Raw genomic sequence first — 27,999 nt, 5'->3', positions numbered from 1 at the left:
CACACACACACACACACACACACACACACACACACACACACACACACACACACACACACACACACACACACACACACACACACACACACACACACACACCAAACAGGAAGGACAGATTGTGCCAGAGTTGGCTGTGAACTCTCAGGTAAGAAAGACCAGATTTTTTTTCTCTGTCTTGGAAAGTCACACTAGTTATAATGGAAACAAATTAAAGGAGACATATTTAGCATTTCAAATTATTTTAAACAGGGTAAATGTTTTGGTTCTTTCATTGACAAAGGAGAATTGTCACAAATAAGTGCATTAGTCAGAGTCAGGAGGAAAGTGTCTTTACAGGACAACAATATTCTGGGATAATAATAATAATAATTGTCCTAAGATATTGAAATTTAATCCTGTTGTGGTTCAAAGTAATCTGTGGCTTGTTTTCCAATAACTACATTATGAAGAGTTGTGTGATGTAATTGCATAAAGAAGCATTGGACTCCATACCTGTGGAACTATAAGTTCTTTGAGATACCTCTCTGTCTGCCAGAGACTTAACTATACTTAAGTCCTGAATATACTATACCTGCTAGTTCAGGCTTCATATGGTGAAATCTGAGGGAGAAAAATAAAAAAATAGGAGTCTCCTCATGTTGTGCTTCCACTGGTGTAACGCAAACATATATCTGAAATCTGGCTTCCTCACTTATGTAGAATGAGTGTAAGATAACAAATTTGGCTTTATACCATAAAGGTTTTATAATGTTGTTGTGTTCACTCCATCAGAAATTAATTATGTTTGTGTGCTCACAGAATATGTGAAAAACCTGCTTTTTTTCTAGCCCAATTTATTATCGTACACTCACTGAATATAAATAAATACCCCTCTTAAAATTCACATTTTGGTCCATAAAATTTGGATCTTTTTCAGGTTTTGTACCAAAATATATACAATTGAAATTCCTGCAAATGATGATACAAGCATCAAATACTCCTTAGACATTACTCTTTCGAAATAACCAATTATCCACCTGAATTTTCAATAGGCAGCCAGGTAGGAGTCAATTGAAGAATTACACAGGGGTCAAAATTAAAAGATGCTCTAATCATATTGAAAACTATATCACATTATTCGCTTGATCATAACAATTCCGAAAAGGTATAGTTTGGACAATCTATGACTGAATGTTATGGAGTTATGGGGTAAAAACAGCAAGAATGGTGACAAAGGTCGGTTTCAATTTGTACAGGGGTCAAAAGTTAAAGTTGCCCCAATTTTGGTAAAAATTGATGCAAATTATTGGTTGAGCTAATATGATGAATAAAGGGAATAGTTTTGACAGTGGTGAATGCTTGGTCTCCAAAGTAAAGGTCAAACAAGCTCAACGTTCATTGGGTTCTATGTCACATATGTCAACCCGTAACACGATAATTAAGTATAACACATGATCCAAACTATTCATTTTTAAAACACTGTTAACTCTGTAAATTTGAATATAATGACTCCTCTCAAGCATCTCTCAAGCTCCGTCAGGTTGGATGGGGAGCGTCGGTGCACAGCCATTTTCAGATCTCTCCACAGACATTCAATAAGATTTAGGTCTGGGCTCTGGCTGGGCCAAGGACATTCACAGAGTTGTCCTGAAGCCACTCCTTTGATATCTTGGCTATGTGCTTAGGGTTAATGTCCTGCTGAAAGATGAACCGTCTCCCCAGTCTGAGGTCAAGAGCGCTCTGGAGCAGGTTTTCATCCAGGATGACTCTGCCATTGCTGCATTCATCTTTCCTCAAATCCTGACTAGTCTCACAGTTCCTGCCACTGAAATCATCCCCACAGCATAATGCTGCCACCACCATGCTTCACTGTTAGGATGGTGCCTGGTTTCCTCCAAACATAACGCCTGGCATTCACTCCAAAGAGTTCAATCTTTGTGTCATCAGACCAGAGAATTTTGTTTCTCATGGTCTGAGAGTCCTTCAGGTGCCTTTTGGCGAACTTCAGACAGGCTGCCATGTGCCTTTTACTAAGGAGTGGCTTCCGTCTGGCCACTCTATCATACAGGCCTGATTGGTGGATTGCTGTAGAGATGGTTGTCCTTTTGGAAGGTTGTCTCCACAGGGGAATGCTGGAGCCCTGGCAGAGTGACCACCGGGTTCTTGGTCACCTCCCTGACAAAGGCCCTTCTCCCCTGATGGCGAAATTTAGATGGGCTGCCAGCTCTAGGAGCTGCAGGATCTGAATTTCTTCCATTTATGGATGATGGAGGCAACTGTTTTCATTTGGGACCTTCAAAGCACCAGAAAGTGACAATCCTGTCTGAGGTCTACAGACAAATCCTTCCTCCTGACTTCATGTCTGGTTTGTGCTCTGACATGTACTGTCAACTGTGGGAACTTTTATGTAGATAGGTCAAAATAATGTCATCAACTGAATTTACGCCAGATGGGATCCGATTAAGCTGTAGCAACATCTCAAGGATGATCAGTGGAAACGGGTTGACCCTGAGATACATTTTGAGCTTTATGGCAAAGGCTGTGGCTTATTGTTTTTTATTTTTAATAAATTTGCAAAAATCTTAAGAAAAACTTTTGTTATATTATCATTATGGTATCATTATGGGGTTTTGTGTGTAGAATTTTGATAGAAAAAACTGAATTTCATCCATTTTGCAATAAGGCTGTAACATAACAAAATGTGGAAAAAGTGAAGCTCTGTGAAAATTCAGTAAGGTATATCTTCTATTATACATTACAAATCTAAGGTGGAACTCTACTAGTGTATACTAAGGTACACCTAAATATCTTAGAAACAAGAAAAAAGGAGAGTAGAGAGTAGCCACCACCAGTGTAAAACTAACACTGACAGTGTTGAATTAACACTGACAGTGTACAACCCCAATTCCAGTGAAGTTGGGACATTGTGTAAAATGTAAATAAAAACAGAATACATTGATTTGCAAGTCCTCTTCAACCTATATTCAATTGAAAACAACACAAAGACAAGAGATTTAATGTTCAAACTTATAAAGTTTTTGTTTTTGTGCAAATATTTGCTCCTTTTGAAATGGATGCCTGCAACACATTTCAAAAAAGCTGGGACAGTGGTATGTTTACTACTGTGTACCACTGTGCATCACATTTCCTTCTAACAACACTCAATAAGCATTTTGGAGCTGAGGACAATAATTGTTAAAGCTTTGTAGGTGGAATTTTTTCCCATTTTTGCTTGATGTATGACTTCAGTTGTTCAACAGTCCGGCGTCTCCATTGTCGTATTTTGTGCTTCATAATGCACCACACATTTTCAGTGGGCGATAGGTCTGGACTGCAGGCAGGCCAGTCTAGTACCTGCACTCTTTTACTACGAAGCCACGCTGTTGTAACAAGAGCAGAATGTAGCTTGTCATTGTCTTGTTGAAATAAGCAGGGACGTCCCTGAAAAAGATGTTGCTTGGATGGCAGCATGTGTTGCTCCAGAACCTGGATGTACCTTTCAGCATTGATGGTTCCATCACAGATGTGTAAGTTGCCCATGCCATGGGCACTAACACACCCCCATACCATCACAGATGCTGGCTTTTGAACTTTGCGCTGGTAACAATCTGGATGGTCTTTTTCCTCTTTTGTCTGGAGGACACAATGTCCATGATTTCCAAAAACAATTTGAAACGTGGACTCATCAAACCACAGCACACTTTTCCACTTTGCGTCTGTCCATTTCAAATGAGCTCGGGCCCAGAGAAGGCAGCGGTGTTTCTGGATGTTGTTGATGTATGGCTTTCACTTTACACGGTAAGAGTTTTAATTTGCACTTGTAGATGTAGCGACGAAGTGTGTTAACTGACAATGGTTTTCTGAAGTGTTCCTGAGCCCACACAGTAAGATCCTTTACACAATGATGTCGGTTTTTTAATGCAGTGCCACCTGAGGGATCGAAGGTCATAAGCATTCAATGTTGGTTTTCGGCCTTGTCGCTTACGTGTAGAAAATTCTCCAGATTTTCTGAATCTTCTGATTATATTATGGACTGTAAATGATGGAATCCCTAAATTCCTTGCAGTTGAACATTGAGAAACATTGTTCTTAAACGGATGGACTATTTTTCAAGCAGTTGTTCACAAAGTGGTGATCCTCACCCCATCTTTGCTTGTGAATGACTGAGGCTTTTGGGGATGCTCCTTTTATACCCAATCATGACACTCACAATTATTGTCCTCAGTTCCCAAACACTTATTGAGTGTTGTTAGAAGGAAAGGTGATGTAACACAGTGGTAAACATACCACTGTCCCAGCTTTTTTGAAACATGTTGCAGGCATCCATTTCAAAATGAGCAAATATTTGCACAAAAACAATAAAATTTATCAGTTTGAACATTAAATATCTTGTCTTTGTGGTGTATTCAATTGAATATAGGTTGAAGAGGATTTGCAAATCATTTTATTCTGTTTTTATTTACATTTCACACAACATCCCAACTTCACTGGAATTGGGGGTTGTACATATGGTCCTACTCTAGCCAGAGTGGGACCATATGTTCACTGTCAGTGTTAATTTAACACTGATGATTTTACTGTGTAGGTTAAAATACTATGAATTCTTTCCAGACACACTATGTAGTTGCCTTCTTGGCCCATACATCACCCTTCCATCAATCAGCAGTTTTTGCGTAATTCTTCTTACACCCAGACTAACAGACAAACAGCACTAAAAATGTAACCTGCCCAGCAGAGGTCAAAATTGTTGAAATAATTTTAGTGACTGTCTACGTGATTTGCATTGGATATTTTGGTGTTTGGGTTAGTAACACATCTCAAGTAGCTCAGACTGATTTTGTTTTTGTCCAGTACAATAGCACTGGAATTTGTGTGGAACACAGAGTGGAGCCGGTATTTCGGTCAAGACAACAAAAGCGCCTTTCAGACAAAAGAGCTCCTGTAACAATGCATGTGATTAAATTACCAGACATCCGCAGCCTGTCTGTGGGTCACCTAGTTTTCAGTTAGAAAAGATTTTTGGAGTTGTTTGCCATATCACTGACCATCTTTTTATTACTTACAGGGTTGTGGATGAAAGAGCAATTTTATTGCAGAGGCCTCAAAGACACAATATAAAACATTTACACTCTAAAGCTCTTCTGTTTTCTTTGTGTGGATTCAAGTCCAAATCCAACTCCAAGAGTTTGAACAATGAGTTTGGCACCTTTTAATGCCTGACATCAGCAAGCCTGCAACTGTGGAAGATGTTGAGTTCCAGGAAAAACAGTCTTCCCTCCCCCAGCTTGGAGGACTCCTTCTTCCCCCTGTCCCCATCCTCTGCTGTTGCTTTCTCCTTCACCCTCCCCTCATCCTCCCCTCTCTCTGACCGGGTTGACGGTGGAGGAGGGATAGAGACAGACCTGATACTTGCCGCTGAGCTCGGCCGAGCTTTACTGGAGAAGAACGAGGAGCTGACAGCCTCTTTGCAGCAGAAGGAGAGGGAGCTGGAGGTGGGGATAAAACTGCAGCAAACACACAGAGAAATGAAACATTTAACAAAGGGCAGGTCAAAACAAATATCTGATTACTTGCATTACCCCAACAATTTCACACTGTCTTGAAGTGACCAAATCTGTTGAATGATTTTGCTCCAGACTGTGCAGCAGGAAAAACATGCTCTGCAGAGGAAGCTGGAGGTGACTGAGTTGACATTTGGGCAGCGAGAGGCAGAGCTGACCGCAGATGTCACTGCCTTAAAGGCTGAGCTGGAGCGAAATCACAGTCAGGGGCGCGACCGGCAAAGGGATGAAAGCGAACAGCTCACTCAGTTAGCCAATCACAATCACCGCTTAGTGGAACAGCTCGCCGAGGTTAGTTTATTAATGTTGTTTGAGTTGGCTCACGCTACCTGAATGGGTTGCCTTCCAGCCAAAAATATCCTGACTGGTGTGTGTGAAGTCACATGACAGTAGCAATGCAGTACAACAGGTTCAAGCAGTTCTATGTTTGCCACAGAACAATAGTCTTTCTTTTCTTTTCTATCCCCAAACATCCAGGCTGTCACACTGGAACATTCTTTGAGGACTGAGCTTCGATGCCTCAGAGAAGAGATGGAAGAGTCATCTTTCAGTCGAAACATCAGCTGCACACAGTTAGAGAACATACAAGCAGAGGTACACATATACGGAAATAGCTGCCAAACTGCACTATAATGTTCAGGTTGTTACTGAAGGATGTACTTATGAAGTCTCTTACATGGCATCTAAATCAACAAAAATGTCCTTGAGTCTTTTTTGATTTTAGAAAGATGTGTACATTTGAAATGGGCAAGATGCAATATAAATAAACTTATAATTTTATAGTAAATTATGTTATATCTTACAATATATTGTGCACAGAAGACAATCTTCTGTGAACAAGATAAGGTGTTACACAAAATACCAATGCAAGATAAGAACTTCCTCCCACACAATAATTATCTTCTTCACACAAAACAAAAATGTACATACAAAATAAAAATACACTATCTACATAAGATAATTTGTAGTAGGCAATAAATAGAGTAATTTGTTTAAGATAATAAAGCGAAAATACAGTGCGCCTGTAAAGTACTCACAGCCCTGGCCTTTTTACACATTTTGTTGTTACAGCCATATTGCAAAATGGAGTAAATTCATTTATACCTCAAAATTCTACTCACAACACCCCATAATGACAAAATGAAAACTTTTTTAATTTTTTGCAAATTTATTAAAAATTAAAAAAACTAAGAAATCACATAAGTATTCACACCTGTTACAAATTAAACCAGACAACTAGGTTAGGATCCAAAATGCAGGGAAGCAAAATGATTAAATAAATAACAAATTGTGTACAACAAAGGAATTTGGTAATGATACAAATGTGCGAAGGAGATACTGGAGCTGGGAGCTGCCAGCTTGAAAAATGATGGTGGAGTGGAGTACCCAGATCAGATGGTAGAAGGCAACATAACCAGAACCAGGTGTCATTATGGTGCTGACAGGTGGCAAGAATGCTGAAAACACAAGGAAACAGATTATCAAAAACCAGAGCCAACACAGAATCAAAAAGAGCAAAACTGCGGTAAAGAGCAGAGGAGATCAGAGGCCAGGCAATATGCAGGCAAAGCTGAGTTTCTAGTGATTGTGTTGAGGCAAGACCGGAGTATAACAGGTGATCTTGATTTAGAACAGGTGCGTCAAATCAGCTCCATGATGCAGATGCCTGGAAACATAGGGAAGGGAGGGGGAGAAAGCAGACACCAAGGCAGCACAACAACACCCTTTGCTCAATACTTTGTTGTTGCACCTTTGGCAGTAATTACAGCCTCAAGTGTTCTTGAACACGAACCACAAGCTTGGTGCACCTATCTTTGGTCAGTTTTGCCCATTCCTCTTTGCAGCACCTCTCAAGCACCATCAGGTTGGATGGGGAGCATTGGTACACAGCCATTATCAGATCTCTCCAGAGATGTTCAGGTTTCGGATTCAGGTCTGGGCTCTGGCTGCTCCTCTCAAGGACATTCACAGAGTTGTTCTGAAGCCACTCCTCTGATATTTTGCTGTGTGCTTAGGGTCACTGCCCTGCTGAAAGATGAACCGCTGCCCTAATCTGAGGTCAAAAGCGCTCTGGAGCAGGTTTTCATTCAGGATGTCTCTGTACATTGCTGCATTCATCTTTCCCTCAATCCTGACTAGTCTCCCAGTTCCTGCCGCTGAAAAACATCCCCACAGCATGATGCTGCCACCACCATGCTTCATTGTATGGATGGTGCCTGGTTTTCTACAAACATGATGCCTGTCCTGGAGTTCAGTCTTTGTCACCAGAGAACTTTGTATCTCATGGTCTGAGAGTCCTTCAGGTGCCTTTTGTCAAACTCCAGGTGGGCTGCCATGTGCCTTTTCTAAGGAGTGGCATCCATCTGGCCACTCTGTCATACAGGCGTGATTGATGGATTGCTGCAGAGATGGTTGTACGTCAGGAAGGTTGGCCCCCTCCACAGAAGAATGCTGGAGCTCTGACAGAGTGACCATCAAGTTCTTGGTCACCTCCCTGACTAAGGCCTTTTTCCCCTGATGGGTTAGTTTATATGGGCAGCCAGCTCTGGGAAGAGTCCTGGTGGATCCAAACATCATCCATTTACAGATGATGGTGGCCACTGTGCTCACTGGGACCTTCAGTGCAGCACAAATGTTTCTGTATCCTTCCCCAGATTTGTGCCTCAAGACAATCCTGTCTCTTAGGTCTACAGACAATTCCTTTGGCTTCATGCTTGGTTTGTGCTCTGACATCCACTGTCACCTGTGGGACTTTTTATGTAGACAAGTGTGTGTGCTTTTCCAAATCATGTCCAATCAACTGAATGTACCCCAGGTGGGCTCCCATTGGTGGAAACAGGATGCACCTGGGCTCCGTTTTGAGCTTCATGGCAAAGGCTGTGAATGTGCATGTACATGTGATTTCTTAGTTTTTTTATTTTTAATACATTTCCAAAAATTAAAAAAAAAAAAAAAAAAAATCACATTGTCATTATGAGGTATTGTATGTAGACTTTTGAGAGAAAAACAATTATTTCACCCTTTTTGGAATAAAGCTGTAACATAACAAAATGTGGAAAAAAATGAAACGCTGTGAATATTTTCCTGGATGCACCGTATCACATGCATGCAACCAAGGTTGGGTAGGATTACTTTGAAAGAATACATGTAGATTACATGTATGTATGTACATACATTTGGATTACTTGTAATCTGATTACTTTTGGATTACATTTCAAAGTAATCCTATGCAACCTTGCATGCAACACAACAACTCATTCCCACAAAATAATTCCCATCATCAATTCATCATCAATTTTATTTATATAGCGCCAAATCACAACAAACAGTTGCCCCAAGGCGCTTTATATTGTAAGGCAAGGCCATACAATAATTACGTAAAAACCCCAACGGTCAAAACGACCCCCTGTGAGCAAGCACTTGGCGACAGTGGGAAGGAAAAACTCCCTTTTAACAGGAAGAAACCTCCAGCAGAACCAGGCTCAGGGAGGGGCAGTCTTCTGCTGGGACTGGTTGGGGCTGAGGGAGAGAACCAAGAAAAAGACATGCTGTGGAGAGGAGCAGAGATCAATCACTAATGATTAAATGCAGAGTGGTGCATACAGAGCAAAAAGAGAAAGAAACACTCAGTGCATCATGGGAACCCCCCAGCAGTCTAAGTCTATAGCAGCATAACTAAGGGATGGTTCAGGGTCACCTGATCCAGCCCTAACTATAAGCTTTAGCAAAAAGGAAAGTTTTAAGCCTAATCTTAAAAGTAGAGAGGGTGTCTGTCTCCCTGATCCGAATTGGGAGCTGGTTCCACAGGAGAGGAGCATGAAAGCTGAAGGCTCTGCCTCCCATTCTACTCTTACAAACCCTAGGAACTACAAGTAAGCCTGCAGTCAAAGAGCGAAGCGCTCTATTGGGGTGATATGGTACTGTGAGGTCCCTAAGATAAGATGGGACCTGATTATTCAAAACCTTATAAGTAAGAAGAAGAATTGTTTAATATGCGCTTTGAATGACATATCCTGATCAAAAATGACTCCAAGATTTCTCACAGTATTACTAGAGGTCAGGGTAATGCCATCCAGAGTAAGGATCTGGTTAGACACCATGTTTCTAAGATTTGTGGGGCCAAGTACAATAACTTCAGTTTTATCTGAGTTTAAAAGCAGGAAATTAGAGGTCATCCATGTCTTTATGTCTGTAAGACAATCCTGCAGTTTAGCTAATTGGTGTGTGTCCTCTGGCTTCATGGATAGATAAAGCTGGGTATCATCTGTGTAACAATGAAAATTTAAGCAATGCTGTCTAATAATACTGCCTAAAGGAAGCATGTAAAAAGTGAATAAAATTTGTCCTAGCACAGAACCTTGTGGAACTCCATAATTAACCTTAGTCTGTGAAGAAGATTCCCCATTTACATGAACAAATTGTAATCTATTAGATAAATATGATTCAAACCACCGCAGCGCAGTGCCTTTAATACCTATGGCATGCTCTAATCTCTAATAAAATTTTATGGTCAACAGTATCAAAAGCAGCACTGAGGTCTAACAGAACAAGCACAGAGATGAGTCCACTGTCTGAGGCCATAAGAAGATCATTTGTAACCTTCACTAATGCTGTTTCTGTACTATGATGAATTCTAAAACCTGACTGAAACTCTTCAAATAGACCATTCCTCTGCAGATGATCAGTTAGCTGTTTTACAACTACCCTTTCAAGAATTTTTGAGAGAAAAGGAGGGTTGGAGATTGGCCTATAATTAGCTAAGATAGCTGGGTCAAGTGATGGCTTTTTAAGTAATGGTTTAATTACTGCCACCTTAAAAGCCTGTGGTACATAGCCAACTAATAAAGATAGATTGATCATATTTAAGATCGAAGCATTAAATAATGGTAGGGCTTCCTTGAGCAGCCTGGTAGGAATGGGGTCTAATAGACATGTTGATGGTTTGGATGAAGTAACTAATGAAAATAACTCAGACAGAACAATCGGAGAGAAAGAGTCTAACCAAATACTGGCATCACTGAAAGCAGCCAAAGATAACGATACGTCTTTGGGATGGTTATGAGTAATTTTTTCTCTAATAGTTAAAATTTTATTAGCAAAGAAAGTCATGAAGTCATTACTAGTTAAAGTTAAAGGAATACTCGGCTCAATAGAGCTCTGACTCTTTGTCAGCCTGGCTACAGTGCTGAAAAGAAACCTGGGGTTGTTCTTATTTTCTTCAATTAGTGATGAGTAGTAAGATGTCCTAGCTTTACGGAGGGCTTTTTTGTAGAGCAACAGACTCTTTTTCCAGGCTAAGTGAAGATCTTCTAAATTAGTGAGACGCCATTTCCTCTCCAACTTACGGGTTATCTGCTTTAAGCTGTGAGTTTGTGAGTTATACCACGGAGTCAGGCACTTCTGATTTAAAGCTCTCTTTTTCAGAGGATTCCCATGAGCACACAAAAAGATTTTCGCACCTGATTATAACTTGTTCCAAATACAACAATAGCTTTTTCTTCGCAAGATAATCACATTCTCTTACAAAATTGCTTCCACACCTTAACAACTCCTACAACATAATAACTTGCATATATTATACGCATACAACATAACTTGCTCCCACAATATAACCTTTAACTGGAATAAGCCAATTTAGAAAATGAATGAGTAACAACTTGTTCTTTGTTCTCACAAGGTAATTACCATAGTGTGCACAATAATGTAGACAAACCAGAAAATATGTTTCTGTAAAACAGTTTGTCTGTTCAAGATAACTTGATCCTGCAAATTAGTAGCTTGTTTGTACACAGTAACTTGTTCATATATAATATAAATGCAACATATTGCCACAATTGTGCAACATTTTCACATGCATTATTTCAACAAAATAACAGATTTTTCACATATGATAACTTGTTCCCACAATAAATCATTTCTGTAAGATAGTTGTCTTGCGCACATGTAATAATTTGTTCTCAATAATAACTAGTTGTCTAACTTGTCTCTGGAGAATAACTTGAAGAAGAAGAAAAAATTCTTTGTGGGTTTGGTGCTCCCCAGTTTTCAGAAATTCGCAAATTATCATTTCAGTGTGAAATGATATATATATCCAGATGTAATATGAGATTTAAATATTTAGTAAAGCATTGTTCAGGGTCCACAATTAATGTTTTCTAATGATCCACAACAGTCAATGAAAACAGTTTTCTGCTTTACTTCTTACCCACTCTTTTTTTCATCCACCCATTTCACCCTGTGTATACTGTTTTCTTATAGAACAAAGTTTTGCTTGAGCGCCTATCGCACATCGAGCAACAACTGAAAACTTCAGAGGAGGACAACAACAGACTTCGCTTGGAGAGAGAGGGGTTGAAAGACAGACTGTTTGAACTACAGTCCAGCCTGAAGGAGAAAGAAGCAGAGGTGAGGATCCGTGGCTGGAACAGCAGATGTACTGTAGGAAGGAAGCATAAAACCTGTGGAAACAGGCAGATATTTACCTGTAGGAAACACTACTCATCAACAGGCAATGCTGCTATGGCTGTCTAACATTTAACCCAAATGATTTTGACCTTCACCCAAATTATTGACCTCTGGATGATCTTGTCAGGGCAATTCTGGAATCCGTCTATGTACCACATTAGGTCCAAATCAGGTTGAATTTTGAATTCCTTGAGATTGACTTTTGCCAAAATGACTTCTGTAAGGTCAATTTCAGAGTCAACCATCACTGACAGACAAGGATTGATGGAAATGAATGCAAGGACCTGGTAGTCATGTCCATTATGTTCATGGAACATTATGTTCATGTTCCAAGATGGCACTAGTGACGCAGCTGCCTGTTACTTCAGCTCTGCTCCCTCTTTTCCTACTTTCACTATTTTTAATACTTTTTAACCCTCTGGGGTCTTAGCCATTGTATACGATGGCTAAGACCAAGCTTTACTAAATTATAAATAACTTTTTAATGATATGAGATAGAAACTTACTTTTTTTTAGCTGAAAAGATAACTCCGCTGACTTTAGAGCCAGCCACTGGCCATCTTTGTACTCCTCGAAGAAGCTGTGTGATGATGTGCGCAATGTGAGTGTCCAATTGGAATTGGTTCACCGTCACATGGTTTTCCAAAATCCAATCGTAAGGCAGATTTACCTCACGTGAAAAGCCAAAGATAGTTTTCAGGAGTGATATGTTACTAGTTGGCCCATTTGAATAGCCCCCTGGGTGCTCCAATGAGTACATACTATTAGTACATACTCAGTGTGCCCTGCGCCATTACGCACAGTGATCAGTGAAAGCAGGAGCAGACGGAGAGCCTCTGATGACAATCTCATGTGCTCAAAGAGTGTGTAACTATCAGGATTGCTCCACTAGTTTGCATGTGAATGTTACTGGATAACTCTGTTGCTTTCTCTGCGTAAAGCACTGTTTACCATATCAATGGACAACAAAACGCATAGACCATTTTGTATATATTGTTCAAAATGTGCATTTGTGTTTATTGTTTGAACCTTTTTGTTGTTCAGTCTTTCACACAAGACCTCAAATTACCTTTATAAACTGTTAAAACAGCTGTTTATTATAGTTTGCTGTGTGTTTTGAATACATGTTTGAAAAATGATTTTTCTCTTTATTTTTTCCTCGCCTATTTTTGATTGTAAACCTTTATTACACTTATAAAACACAACAAAAACATATATATTCTGAAAGCACAGGTTGTCCTGAAAAAAAGAGACATAAAACTTGATTGTGGGATGCAGGGAGAGCTGTTAACAGCAATAATAAAACATTTATGCCAGGTGAGTGAACTATCCAAAAAATGCCCTTTGACCCCAGAAGGTTAATAGTGCTTATGTGTCTTTATTTGCAGTGGGTGGTACCCTGTGCAAGTATGCACATGGGAAAATAACTTTTGTCACTCTTGTGATTATTTTCATGCTGCTTTCGGGACTTTTTGAGGCAGTGCGGGGAAATCCCTTTGTTTCCAGCTCCGGACGTCCCATTGTTTATAGCCGGGATCAGCTGCTTGGACTAAGAGACTGGAGCATGTTTCAAAACTCTTATGGTGAAGACATCAACGGCCTGACCCTGTGTGTCACTGACTACATGAACTTCTGTGTGGAGAGCACTGTGCCTACTCGGAGGGTACGGTGCTTTCCCAACAACCACCCCTGGGTGACCCCCGAGCTGAAGGTCCTGATGAACCAGAAGAAGAGGGCTTTTAACTTGGGAGACAGAGAGGAGCAGCGTAGAGTCCAACAGGAACTACAGTGGAAGATCCGGGCAGCCAAGAAGGAGTATGGAAGGAAGATGGAGGAACAGCTGGCCCAGAACAATGTCAGCGATGTGTGGAGATGCCTCAAGACCACCTCTGGATTTGGGCAGGGTGCCAGCAGGACTGCAGATGGAGACTCTCGGTTCGCAGAGGAGCTAAACAGCTACTTTAACCGTTTTGGCTTCTTCACGCATGCCCCCCTGCCTGCTCCCGGTTCTCCACATGTCTCCAGCAGCCAGCCCTCCAGTCCCTCTGACCCCCCACCTTCTACCCCCCAGTCACCTCCATTGCACCACGGACCCCATCCCTCCTCCCCCGGGACTGTATTCAGCACGAACACACCTCAGCTCCCCCCTCCCTCCCCCCTCACTGTAACTCCAACCGAGGTGAGAGGCCAGCTCCTGCAGCTGAAGCAGAGGAAAGCAGCAGGACCTGATGGGATCCCCGGAGGCTGCTGAGGACCTGTGCAGATGAGCTCTGTGAGGTCCTCAGCCACATCTTCAACATGAGCCTCAGCCTGGGGGTGGTCCCCACCCTGTGGAAGACCTCCAGTGTGGTCCCGGTTCCCAAAGCACCGCACCCAAGGAACCGGCCCACGCCAGACCAGTTGCCCTGACCTCCCACCTCATGAAGACCATGGAACGGCTCATCCTGTCTCACCTCCGCACCGCGGTGAGCGACACCCTGAACCCACTGCAGTTTGCCTACAGGCCCAACATCGGGGTAGATGACGCTGTCATCTACCGACTGCAGCGAGTGCTCACCCACCTGGAGACAGGCGGGAGCGCTGTGAGAGTCATGTTCTTTGATTTCTCCAGTGCTTTCAACACCATCAGACCGGCACTGCTACAGGGGAAGCTGGAGGATGCAGGTGTGGATGGACACCTCGCCGCCTGGACCATCGACTACCTCACTGACCGTCCGCAGTACGTGCAGCTGCGCAGCTGTCAGTCTGAGGTGGTAAGGTGCAGCACCGGGGCCCTCCAGTGCACCGTCCTCTCGCCTTTCCTCCTCACCCTCTACACCTCGGACTTCACCTACAACACGGACAGCTGCCACCTCCAGAAGTTCTCTGATGACGCCGCCATTGTAGGTCGTGTGTCTGAGGGGAATGAGCTGGAGTACCGGTCGGTCATCACAGACTTCGTGGACTGGTGTGAGCGCAACCACTTGTGTCTCAGCACCAGTAAGATGAAGGAGATGGTGATCGACTTCAGGAGGAAACCACTACCTCACCCACCGGTGAACATCCAGGGGGAGGACATATACTGTGGACAGTTTCAAATACCTGGGTGTTCACCTCAACAGCAAACTGGACTGGACTCACAACACCGACGCCCTGTACAAAAAAAGGCCAGAGTCGCCTCCACCTCCTGAGGAGACTGAGATACTTTGGAGTGAGCAGGCCTCTGCTTAAGACCTTGTATGACTCTGTTGTAGCCTCTGCTCTCCTCTATGCTGTCGTCTGTTGGGCCCCGGGCAGCACAGAGTGGAAGAGAAAGAGACTGAACAAGCTGGTCAGGAAGTCCAGCTCTGTCCTGGGCTGTCCTCTGGACTCTCCGGAGGAGGTGGCTGAGAGGAGGGTGTTAACCAAGTTCAAATCCATCATGGGCAACTCCTCTCACCCCCTGCACCAGACTGTAGTGTAACTGACCAGCTCGTTCAGTGACAGGCTGAGGCACCCTCAGTGCAAGAAGGAACAATACCGCAGGTCGTTCCTCCCTGCTGCTGTCAGGCTGTACAATAACACTGTGAAATAACCACATGCAATAATATGTCCACAAATCACATGCAATATTAATATGTCCACAAATCATGTGCAATAACAACTCATTTACAAATCCCTGCACTAATGTCACCTTACCACACCTAAACTCCATTTCACATATTGTAAAGAAGATGCTCCTATATCCTTTTCAATCCCAATCATATTTATATATATGCATATGTATATGTGTATAGATATGTATGTGCATATGTGTAGGCGTGTATGTGTGTGTATATATATGTATATATGTATATATATATATATATATATATATATATGTGGGTGTGTATGTACACTCAACAAAAATATAAACGCAACACTTTTGGTTTTGCTCAATTGTGGCCTGTGGAATGTTGGTCCACTCCTCTTCAATGGCTGTGCGAAGTTGCTGGATATTGGCAGGAACTGGTACACGCTGTCATATACGCCGGTCCAGAGCATCCCAAACATGCTCAATGGGTGACATGTCCGGTGAGTGTGCCGGCCATGCAAGAACTGGGACATTTTCAGCTTCCAAGAATTGTGTACAGATCCTTGCAACATGGGGCTGTGCATTATCCTGCTGCAACATGAGGTGATGTTCTTGGATGTATGGCACAACAATGGGCCTCAGGATCTCGTCACGGTATCTCTGTGCATTCAAAATGCCATCAATAAAATGCACCTGTGTTCTTCGTCCATAACAGACGCCTGCCCATACCATAACCCCACCGCCACCATGGGCCACTCGATCCACAACATTGACATCAGAAAACTACTCATCCACACGGCGCCACACACGCTGTCTGCCATCTGCCCTGAACAGTGTGAACCGGGATTCATCCGTGAAGAGAACACCTCTCCAACGTGCCAAACACCAGCGAATGTGAGCATTTGCCCACTCAAGTCGGTTACGACGACGAACTGGAGTCAGGTCGAGACCCCGATGAGGACTGAGACGGTTTCTGACAGTTTGCGCAGAAATTCTTTGGTTATGCAAACCGATTGTTTCAGCAGCTGTCCGAGTGGCTGGTCTCAGACGATCTTGGAGGTGAACATGCTGGATGTGGAGGTCCTGGGCTGGTGTGGTTACACGTGGTCTGCGGTTGTGAGGCTGGTTGGATGTATTGCCAAATTCTCTGAAACGCCTTTGGAGACGGCTTATGGTAGAGAAATGAACATTCAATACACGAGCAACAGCTCTGGTTGACATTCCTGCTGTCAGCATGCCAATTGCACGCTCCCTCAAATCTTGCGACATCTGTGGCATTGTGCTGTGTGATAAAACTGCACCTTTCAGAGTGGCCTTTTATTGTGGGCAGTCTAAGGCACACCTGTGCACTAATCATGGTGTCTAATCAGCATCTTGATATGGCACACCTGTGAGGTGGGATGGATTATCTCAGCAAAGGAGAAGTGCTCACTATCACAGATTTGGACTGGTTTGTGAACAATATTTGAGGGAAATGGTGATATTGTGTATGTGGAAAAAGTTTTAGATCTTTGAGTTCATCTCATACAAAATGGGAGCAAAACCAAAAGTGTTGCGTTTATATTTTTGTTGAGTGTATATATATATATATATATATATATATATATATATATATATATATATATATATATATATATATATAGACAACAGGAGTGATAAGTGAGGATGCAGGATTGGAACATGGGGAGACCACAGGGATCAGAACATAACAGATGAACCTACACAGAAATTAATATCACTAACAGAGAACACTAGCAAATGAACACATCCAGAACATAATGACACTTGCAGGGACACTGGCGGGGAGCAAACAATGACACAATTAAGTACAGAAATTAAGTTATGTGCAATAAAATGGAATGACAAGAAAAAGTATTGAACATGCTTACTGAAATTTATTTAATACTTTGTGCAAAAGCCTTTGTTGGTAATAAGTTTCAAAATGCCTCCTGTAGTCACGTGCTTTGTTCAGGTGTGATTTTGGCTCATTCTTCCACAGTCTTCAAATCCGGAAGGTTCTACTGACCTCTTCTATGAACTCTGAACTTTAGTTCTTTCCATTAATTTTCTGATGGATTCAAGTCAGGCGACTGGCTGGGCCATTCTAGCAGCTTTATTTTCATTCTCTGCAACCGAGAGTTTCCTTGGTTGGGTGTCTGGGATCATTGTCTTGCTGAAATGTCCACCTTCATTTCATCTTTATCATCCTGGTAGATGGCAATGGATTTTTATCAAGAATGTCTCAGTGTATTTTGCCATTCATCCGTCCTTCAATTATATGATGTTTGCCAGAGTCATATGCTGAAAAATAGCCCCACACCACGATGTTCCATCTCTAAGCTTCACTGTTGGTATGGTGTTTTAGGGGTGATGTGCAGCGGCATTTGATCTCCAAACATGGTGTGTATCACTGCATCCAAAGAGTTAAATTTTGGTCTCATCTGGCCAGACTATATTCTCCCAGTATTTCAGAGGGTTGTCTAAATGTTGTGCAGCAAACTTTAACCTGTTTATGCCCGGATTTTTTTTATAAGTCGATAAAGTTGCATTAGTACCTTTGAGATTTTTTATTGTGAGTAGAAAATGACAGTGATACACTTCGGCAACAGTTGTTGCCAGTGGGGCAAAACAAGTTAAATGAGCTTCAATATGGTTTTGTTCAGCAATGGAGCCTTGCGTGGTGACTGTGTAGACAGGCCATGCCATGGCGGTTGAGTGCATTATTTATTGTTTTCTTTGAAACAATTGTACCTGCTAATTCCAGGTCTTTCTGAAGCTCTCCACAAGTGGTCCCTGGCTCTTGGGCAACTCTTCTGATAATTATTATCATTTCTCTGTCAGAAATCTTGCGAGGAACAGCTGGTCACATGCCCAGTTTATGCTGAAATGCCAACAGACAGGCAGATGTGACCTTGACACCAATGAATGACCTTCTGGAAATCTGACCTCAAACCCACCTCCATAAATGTGTTAAGTTTGGGGATATCAAAGTTATAGACATAGTGTTGAACGCTGACCCCAGTGACCTTGATCTTTGCCAAAACAAACTCTTGAAGGGCAATTCTAGGTTAAACCTACATGCACAAAGCAAGTTTGATGGAAAATGGCCCAAACACCTTAGAGGAATAGTGGAACAAACACACACAAATGTTTCTCAAATTACAGTATGATCAACACAAATCACTACCAGAACTGGAGCCAGTGATGCCGGTAACGCGTTACTCTAATCTGACCACTTTTTTTTTTAGTAACGAGTAATCTAACGCGTTAATCTTTCCAAATCAGTAATCAGATTAAAGTTACTTCTCCATGTCACTGTGCGTTACTATTATTTTTCATTGTGGGTCGATAGCAGCATTAAACTTGGTCTGTGGGCAGGAGGTCGGGGTTCGACTGAACGTCCCACTTTCAGTGAGCTGTGAGCTTTTCATCCGCGTTTTTGCAGCTGCTCGACTCTTCCTCACCTCTTGAAGCGCGGTGATCAGCACACCTGCACTGAGCTTTACAAAGACATTTTATACTGTTTTTCCTCCTTTATTTAGAATTCTGAGCTGAGCCACTGTATCTGGTCGTTAAAAACAGCTGATCCTCCGCGACGCGTCAACAACTAACACTATTTTCCACTCAAATGCACCTAAACTCTCTTTCTGAGGACCACATGATGTGAAAACGCAATAAAACTTTCTTACCTGTAAATCTGGTCATGTTTTCTGCAATAAATGTTATCCATTCTTTGTGCTCAAACACCAAAGCAGGGGCGAATCCAGATGGAATGGGGGCGTGGGGCAAGGATGTGCCCCCCCACAACACCCCTAGATTAAAGGTCCAGTTGTGAAGCCGTTTTTTACTACAACTACTAATACTGCTTAAAATAATAATAATTTCGACAAGAAAAATGTTTATAGAGAATTTAAATGTTAGAAAAATGTGCTGTCAACAGTTAAATATGAGGTCAAGAAAGAGGTCTTTATTTTACTTTTTATAAAACAAGTATTTATTTTCATTGAAGTCAAGAAAGGGTGACTATAAAGTGAGTTTTGGCAAAACAGGTATCTGTCATGTTGAGGTGGCAGAGGGTTGTTTTCGGCAGCTGGGAAAAGTAACTAAAAAAGTAACTAGTAATCTAACTTAGTTACTTTTACAATTGAGTAATCAGTAAAGTAACTAAGTTACTTTTTCAAGGAGTAATCAGTAATCAGTAATTGGATTACTTTTTCAAAGTAACTGTGGCAACACTGACTGGAGCAATCCCACTGATTATATCTGTGTGTGTTTGTGTATGTCCCACTGTTATGTGTTGACAGATTGAGCAGACGCAGGGAGTGGTGTTTGAGTTGCGCACCTTGAATAACTCTCTGCAGCAAAAAGCTTTGAACCTGGGAGAAGAGATCGTCTGGAACAGTGCAAATGTACAACCTCTGTCTCTGCTTAGCGAAATTCAGCGTTCAGAGGTACGACACAAATAAGCTACACATTCAGTCAGTGCAGAAAAAGGTTAATTTCTGACTTTAGCCTTTATACATTAACCTTCAGCCTGTACTGATATCCCTCTGACTGTTAACTCTGAGATGACAGCCCTCACACTGCATCATCAATCATTTCAGACTTCCCTGCTTCAGTCGTATTCAGTAAGTAAAACTTGCCTATAATGGATTCAGGTGGACCAGCGAATTCTGTCCATTATAATCTGTTATACGTCTAAAGCAAACAAAATCTGTTATATGTATGTAATGGATTAAATACAGTCAGGAGCGCTGGGCATTATGTGAATTAATAAGATTACATTTGGATGAATCACTCTTTTTTCTAAGTCCACTGCAGAGTGGTACCTTAAAATCCTAAAGCCTGATTTATGCTTCTGCAACTCTAATTCCGTGGCTATGCAATGACGTTGACGTGTGCATTAATCTTTTTAAGTTCTCTGTCGCATCTTAACGCAATTTACTGTAGGAACAGTGGCTTTTTCTGGATTAATTTGTCCCTCAACGAGCTTCTTTATACAATCATCAACCTCCAAACCAAAGGTAAGGTGTACAGTTTCCTCCATTAATTGCAGGTCATTTCAGCGTTGTTTCTGACTCCACTGACTTGTACTGCAAAAACTTTTAAACTATGATTGGAGAGGAAGCAGTGAAACCAGAAAAGTGACAAATCATAGCCCTTTGCGGTCTCTGATTTAGCAGGTGTGCTGGTTCACAGCCCCACAGAGAGGCTGTGATCTAAAGCTCTTTGGTTCACTACACCCAGGGATATGTGTGAAACAAGCAAAATTTTGTTAATAATCACTGGTCTTGAATTATGGCCTGCCTCATTTAGGTACCGAGTCTGAGCACAGTTTGAAAAAATAAATGGCCAGTCTTTTAAACACAGAAATACGGTACTCACTTTCCTTGAATTGTTGAGTGCCAGGCTGAACTTCATTTTGTACCTCTGTTGTGACTGGGCACATCCACACTGCTCTGTCCAGTACATGTGAGGGGTTCTTAAAGAAAATGGATTGTGGTGGGACAGAATGTTTTGTCCGATGTGAGCGAAAATCTGTTATACAAAATCCATTTATATACAGTGTTTATTACATGGAAAACCATACAAAAGCATGGGGACTTTTGCATTTGTCCAGTGAGTGAGAATATTCAGTTTAAACTATGACGGTTTAGGTGAGTGTATTCTAGTTTGCATTTATTTTGAAAATCCCTCATATTAATGACATCTTCCTTTTGTAACAGTTGGTAGGAATACTTTAAAGTTATAGTGAGTAGCAGAAAGGACTGTAACATTGATAGCCAATCGTTCATTTGTATGTAAGTACCTGCAACAAAGAAATGTGTTTTCTTAAACTTATAATTAGCCCTTCATACGTATACATGGGAGTTTCCCCCTCACTGAGCCCATGTTGCACTCCCATGCAGGGCCAGTGCTAACCATTTGGGTGCCTATAAGCACAAATGCTTTGTGGTGCCCCCTCCCTCCTGAAATGAACAATAATTCAGAATTTGTCAGTGCGATTCTCTTTATTTCCAAAATAACTTCTTAATACTCAATATTAAATTAATACTGAGTTATAATTTATATAATAATTTATTAATGTTTTGGAAACAGCTGCAAATAAATAATTTTGCATTAACAATGGCACCAAACATGACAAGAAATAAATATAAAATTTAAAATAAATAAATACCACCACCATTATTTAAAAAAAACTGATTTGTGAAACCACGGTCGACAGAACATTGTACTGAACTTTGTAAACACAGAACAAAGTATTTAGCCTTAAAAACTCGGTATAACAGGCAGGTGGTCAAACACAACGTGGAAGCAGGACTTAGAATATACAAGGAACAGAGCTAGAAATGATGGCACAGGACACAACGATCAGGCGAGTAACCAGTAGTGTTTAAATACACCCCAAGATGAGCTGCATATTGGAAACACGTGTGGAAACAGGGCGTGGCCCAAACAGAGTGTAACGGCCACCACCAAGCTCCAAGAAGGACAGACCAGCGAAGTGGGGACAAGAAAACCAGAGTAGGAAACACCCGGCCACAAATAACATAATCTAAAAACCAAACCCCAAATGGCATAAAATCAGCGCAAGACGATGGACTAAACATGACAAAATAATATGATGAAACATGATACATGACAAACCTACATATCTCTGAAAGTGAGAGGAAGCCAGAGCATCCAGAAGGAACACAGGCAAAGACAGGGAGAGCATGCAAACTCCACACAGAAAGGACAAGGTGGAAAGTGACTCCAGGACCTTCTTATTGTGAGGCAATCATGCTAACCACATAGCTACTGTGATGCCTGAATACAAATGTTTAATCAAGAAATTATGAAAACTCATTAATACCAAAGGCTTTCAGTTTGACCCTTGATTGCTTCCTTGACCTCTTCAGTCTTGGGTGGAATAAATAAGCAGTATCTCTCTGTGACACCTTAAGGGAATGTTGTTGTTGTTCATCTTTCCAGATCCTTTGACAACTCTTTTGTTTACCCAAGACTAACATGTCCCTAATTTTGAGTCTCTCTGCTACCAAGGTTGTGCTGGACGCACAAAAATCTGATCATATGGTTAAAAATCTTGATGTTGTTCTAGCTGTGACTTTCTTTTCTGCATCTGTAAACAGGCTAAAGAGGCTCACTCTGAAGTCCTACAAGCAAAAGATGAAGAGATACAAGTACTCAAATACAAGGTTTGTTCCACTGTTATTGACTGTAATGTTTGTATAGTAGATACAATATATGAAACATGACTGTTGAGGTGATACAGCAGGTTGGCCAGTAACCAAATGGAGCGTGGCTTCAATCCTCAAGTGTCTTTGAGCAAGACAATGGGCCTAAAGACCTTCTCAACTTCAGGGACTTTCAACTCCATATGAATGAGGGGAAAAGATGCACAGAAACAAGTTTATACTCAATGTCGACACTATAAAGGGAGTATAATCTAGTGTAACTTTGCACCTATAAAATAACAAAGTAGCACTAGCAGACCACAGACCTCCATCAAGGTCGTTAATCCAATCTTCTATGGGGTACATTTCTATCCTGATTGAATTAAGCTCACCCATGAATAAAAGACATTTTACTTCACTGGATCTGAGCTTTTATTGGGACCTTCTTATTGGGTTGTCTGTCAGTAATTTTTCAAAAGCAAAATTGGTTAGAAGTTTAAGTGATGGTCTAAGGAAGAACACGTTCAGATTTGGAGTGGATCTGGGTCTAAGGACAGATCCAGAAGGACATTTTTTCCCCTCCTACCTTTCCTTAATGTTGCAAAAGTGTTTGGCTTTAGACTTAGATCTTTGTGATAAATAGCAGTTATATTCGTTGTGATAATACCTATAAATGTGGAGGATTTAGTGTAGATTTGGATAAAAGCTTGTTGAGTGAACATCCTTCACTGTTCCACTCCACTGTCATAATGCAAGATGGAAAAGTTGAAATGGCAGTTTCTCAATCACAGTCAAAGAAGCCAGTAACTCCTGTAAAGTTGTAGTGGATTCTTTGGTGGCTCCCCATATTGGCCTCCTTCTTGTACTGTAACGCAGTCTCTGAGAACTTCCCACTCGAGACAACCAGGCTCGGCAGGGAAGTTTTTAAAAATGATTCCTTTGTTTTCTGGAATCTTTGACCTGCTAAAAATCTGACATAGTGATTAACAACTGAAACTGATCTATCTTGTGTTCTTTTCAAATACGTTTATGAAAACATTTATTTTGATGACATTATTTGATCAAATTGAATATATGCAGTAGGACGAAAATGAATTTCAAGGTTTTCAGTCTAGCTGTATGTAAAATGATCTATGATCAAAGAATCTCAAAGGTTGAATTTTACTTTACAGTTGCAAAATCAGAGGGATGAGCTGGAGACTTTGAGAGAAGAAATCAAACCATTCCGTGAAAGCCCCGGAAAGCCAAGTTACAGGTAATACTGCATGCACACATTGAATTGAATGTTCCATAGTGTTGTTTTGTGAATTACTGACTATCTGGGGATGTGCAGCTGTCTCGAGAGCGCGTGGAACACAATGCGTCAGGAGAAAGACACACTAAATCAGCAGCTTATGAACACCATCAAACACAAGGTGATGCTGTCCCAGGAGGTGGACGCCTGGCAGGTCAGACTGTTCAATTTCTGATTTTGCCAACAAACTTAAAATTTCAGCGTACAAACAGAACATTTTCCCCACTCACTGTAGGAGGACATGCGGTTCGTCATTAATCAGCAGGTGCTGCAAAGGGAAGAAGAAAGACAAAGAGAAATGCAGCAAGAGAAAAACAAAACCACAGGAGTCCAAAGAAGCAAGTCTATGAAAGTGACGGGAGAAGGAGGGAAAAGATTCTTCTCTTCTTTGTTTAGAGACAAGCAGTAAAAAGAACACTGTGATCTCATTGAGGAAGACATGTTATTACTGCCGGCATAAGAAATGTTTACAGACCACACATTTGAATGTGTAAATACGAGGTCTATTAGATAATAAACCGACCCTTTTATTTATTTTTTTTTAACTATATGGATTTGAATGACGTGCGATTACACCAATCATGCTTGAACCCTCGTGCGCATGCGTGAGTTTTTTCACGCGTGTCGGTGACGTCATTTCCCTGAGGGCAGGCCTTGAGTGAGATGTGGTCCCGCCCTCTCGGCTGAATTCCTTTGTTTCACACGCTGCTCGAGACGGCGCGCGTTGCTTTATCAACATTTTTTCTGGACCTGTGAGGAATATCCGAGTGGACACTATTCGAGAAATTAAGCTGGTTTTCGGTGAAAAGTTTAACGGCTGATGAGAGATTATGGGTTGTTTCTGTCACTGTAAGGACTTCCCATGGAGCGGGACGTCGCGCAGCGCTTCCGGCCTGTTTCGACCTGAAAACATCCTAATTTAAGGCTTAATTCACCCAGGACGTCGTGAGAGAACAGAGAAGATTCAGAAGAGGCCGGCATGAGGACTTTATGCGGACATTCCACTGTTTAAGGACATTTTTTAATGAAAGACGTGCGCGGAAATTCGCCGAGTCATTTCCGTGACGACTCGGCGAATCTGTGTGCGCCGCGACAGGAAAAACGCCTCCGTGTTGAAAACCATTTGTAAAATTCAGGCGGCTTTTGATGGCTTTCAACAAGTGAGTAACTGAGAAATTGTTTAACAGCTTGGGCATGTTCCAACTTGCCCGTTAAGGTTTCCAACGGAGGTGTTTTTCCTGTCGCGACCCCCCGCGGTCGGGTCCGGCCCAACATGCGACTCTGCCCGCACGTTCTTTCATTACAAAATGTCCGTTAACAATGGAATGTCCGAATAAACTCCTCATGCGGACTTCTTCTGAAAGTTCTCTGTTCTCTGACGACTTCCTGGGTCAACAGAGCCTGAAATGTGGAAGTTTTCAACTTGAAACGGCGAGACGCTGCTGCCTCAAAGCGCAGATCGCCGTCAGGCGCCGTGGGCCGTCCTTAAAGCGACACTACCAGACCAAAATCTCTCATCAGCCGTTAAAATTTTTACCGAAAACCGGCTGAATTTATCGAATGGTGTCCATTTAGGTGTGCCTTACAGTTTTGAAAAAATTTTGATCAAACAAAGCAGCATTCTCTGAGCCATTCCTAAACAATGAAAAAATCGACGAGAGGGTGGGCGACTCCTCACTCAAAGACTGCTGACAGGCGAATGACGTAACCGACAGGCCTGAAAAAACTCTCGCATGCCCACGAGGGTTCAAGCATGTCTGATGTAATCACACGTGATTCAAATCCATATGGTTTTTGAAAAAAATAAGGTCAGATACTCTTCTAATAGACCTCGTATGTTTGTGTACAGTATATCAATCAATCAATCAATTTTATTTATATAGCGCCAAATCACAACAAACAGTTGCCCCAAGGCGCTTTATATTGTAAGGCAAGGCCATACAATAATTACGTAAAAACCCCAACGGTCAAAACGACCCCCTGTGAGCAAGCACTTGGCAACAGTGGGAAGGAAAAACTCCCTTTTAACAGGAAAAAACCTCCAGCAGAACCAGGCTCAGGGAGGGGCAGTCTTCTGCTGGGAGTGGTTGGGGCTGAGGGAGAGAACCAGGAAAAAGACATGCTGTGGAGGGGAGCAGAGATCAATCACTAATGATTAAATGCAGAGTGGTGCATACAGAGCAAAAAGAGAAAGAAACACTCAGTGCATCATGGGAACCCCCCAGCAGTCTAAGTCTATAGCAGCATAACTAAGGGATGGTTCAGGGTCACCTGATCCAGCCCTAACTATAAGCTTTAGCAAAAAGGAAAGTTTTAAGCCTAATCTTAAAAGTAGAGAGGGTGTCTGTCTCCCTGATCTGAATTGGGAGCTGGTTCCACAGGAGAGGAGCCTGAAAGCTGAAGGCTCTGCCTCCCATTCTACTCTTACAAACCCTAGGAACTACAAGTAAGCCTGCAGTCTGAGAGCGAAGCGCTCTATTGGGGTGATATGGTACTATGAGGTCCCTAAGATAAGATGGGACCTGATTATTCAAAACCTTATAAGTAAGAAGAAGAATTTTAAATTCTATTCTAGAATTAACAGGAAGCCAATGAAGAGAGGCCAATATGGGTGAGATATGCTCTCTCCTTCTAGTCCCCTTTAGTACTCTAGCTGCAGCATTTTGAATTAACTGAAGGCTTTTCAGGGAACGTTTAGGACAACCTGATAATAATGAATTACAATAGTCCAGCCTAGAGGAAATAAATGCATGAATTAGTTTTTCAGCATCACTCTGAGACAAGACCTTTCTAATTTTAGAGATATTGCGCAAATGCAAAAAAGCAGTCCTACATATTTGTTCAATATGCGCTTTGAATGACATATCCTGATCAAAAATAACTCCAAGATTTCTCACAGTAATACTAGAGGTCAGGGTAATGCCATCCAGAGTAAGGATCTGGTTAGACACCATGTTTCTAAGATTTGTGGGGCCAAGTACAATAACTTCAGTTTTATCTGAGTTTAAAAGTAGGAAATTAGAGGTCATCCATGTCTTTATGTCTGTAAGACAATCCTGCAGTTTAGCTAATTGGTGTGTGTCCTCTGGCTTCATGGATAGATAAAGCTGGGTATCATCTGCGTAACAATGAAAATTTAAGCAATGCCGTCTAATAATACTGCCTAAGGGAAGCATGTATAAAGTGAATAAAATTGGTCCTAGCACAGAACCTTGTGGAACTCCATAATTAACCTTAGTCTGTGAAGAAGATTCCCCATTTACATGAACAAATTGTAATCTATTAGATAAATATGATTCAAACCACCGCAGCGCAGTGCCTTTAATACCTATGGCATGCTCTAATCTCTGTAATAAAATTTTATGGTCAACAGTATCAAAAGCAGCACTGAGGTCTAACAGAACAAGCACAGAGATGAGTCCACTGTCTGAGGCCATAAGAAGATCATTTGTAACCTTCACTAATGCTGTTTCTGTACTATGATGAATTCTAAAACCTGACTGAAACTCTTCAAATAGACCATTCCTCTGCAGATGATCAGTTAGCTGTTTTACAACTACCCTTTCAAGAATTTTTGAGAGAAAAGGAAGGTTGGAGATTGGCCTATAATTAGCTAAGATAGCTGGGTCAAGTGATGGCTTTTTAAGTAATGGTTTAATTACTGCCACCTTAAAAGCCTGTGGTACATAGCCAACTAATAAAGATAGATTGATCATATTTAAGATCGAAGCATTAAATAATGGTAGGGCTTCCTTGAGCAGCCTGGTAGGAATGGGGTCTAATTGACATGTTGATGGTTTGGATGAAGTAACTAATGAAAATAACTCAGACAGAACAATCTGAGAGAAAGAGTCTAACCAAATACCGGCATCACTGAAAGCAGCCAAAGATAACGATACGTCTTTGGGATGGTTATGAGTAATTTTTTCTCTAATAGTTAAAATTTTATTAGCAAAGAAAGTCATGAAGTCATTACTAGTTAAAGTTAGA

At 41.5% G+C, this 27,999-nt stretch overlaps 1 protein-coding gene across 1 annotated transcript; it reads left to right on the top strand.

Annotated features, from left to right (window-relative positions):
• On the top strand, nucleotides 1-24,457 carry bicdl2 (BICD family like cargo adaptor 2). The gene is made up of 10 exons (XM_034178416.1): nucleotides 1-145; nucleotides 5,045-5,471; nucleotides 5,616-5,831; nucleotides 6,018-6,134; nucleotides 11,799-11,945; nucleotides 19,842-19,988; nucleotides 22,671-22,736; nucleotides 23,888-23,970; nucleotides 24,049-24,163; nucleotides 24,245-24,457. Exons 2-10 carry the CDS (start codon nucleotides 5,226-5,228, stop codon nucleotides 24,416-24,418), a joined length of 1,311 nt encoding a protein of 436 aa, XP_034034307.1. The 5' UTR covers nucleotides 1-145; nucleotides 5,045-5,225; the 3' UTR covers nucleotides 24,419-24,457.
• Nucleotides 24,458-27,999: the final 3,542 nt, after the last annotated feature.

The sequence above is a fragment of the Thalassophryne amazonica genome, chromosome 9, assembly GCF_902500255.1.
Source record: "Thalassophryne amazonica chromosome 9, fThaAma1.1, whole genome shotgun sequence".
Classification (NCBI taxonomy): domain Eukaryota; kingdom Metazoa; phylum Chordata; class Actinopteri; order Batrachoidiformes; family Batrachoididae; genus Thalassophryne; species Thalassophryne amazonica.
Note: the sequence above shows the minus strand (reverse complement) of the source record. Positions and strands in the feature narration are given on the sequence as shown.

Bases quoted from the DNA above. Each gene is read 5' to 3' on its own strand.
- bicdl2 (XM_034178416.1), top strand. From the start codon at position 5,226: ATGTTGAGTTCCAGGAAAAACAGTCTTCCCTCCCCCAGCTTGGAGGAC. The intron at 11,946-19,841 runs GTGAGGATCCGT...ATGTGTTGACAG, and splicing joins TGAAGGAGAAAGAAGCAGAG to ATTGAGCAGACGCAGGGAGT. The intron at 24,164-24,244 runs GTCAGACTGTTC...CACTCACTGTAG, and splicing joins AGGAGGTGGACGCCTGGCAG to GAGGACATGCGGTTCGTCAT.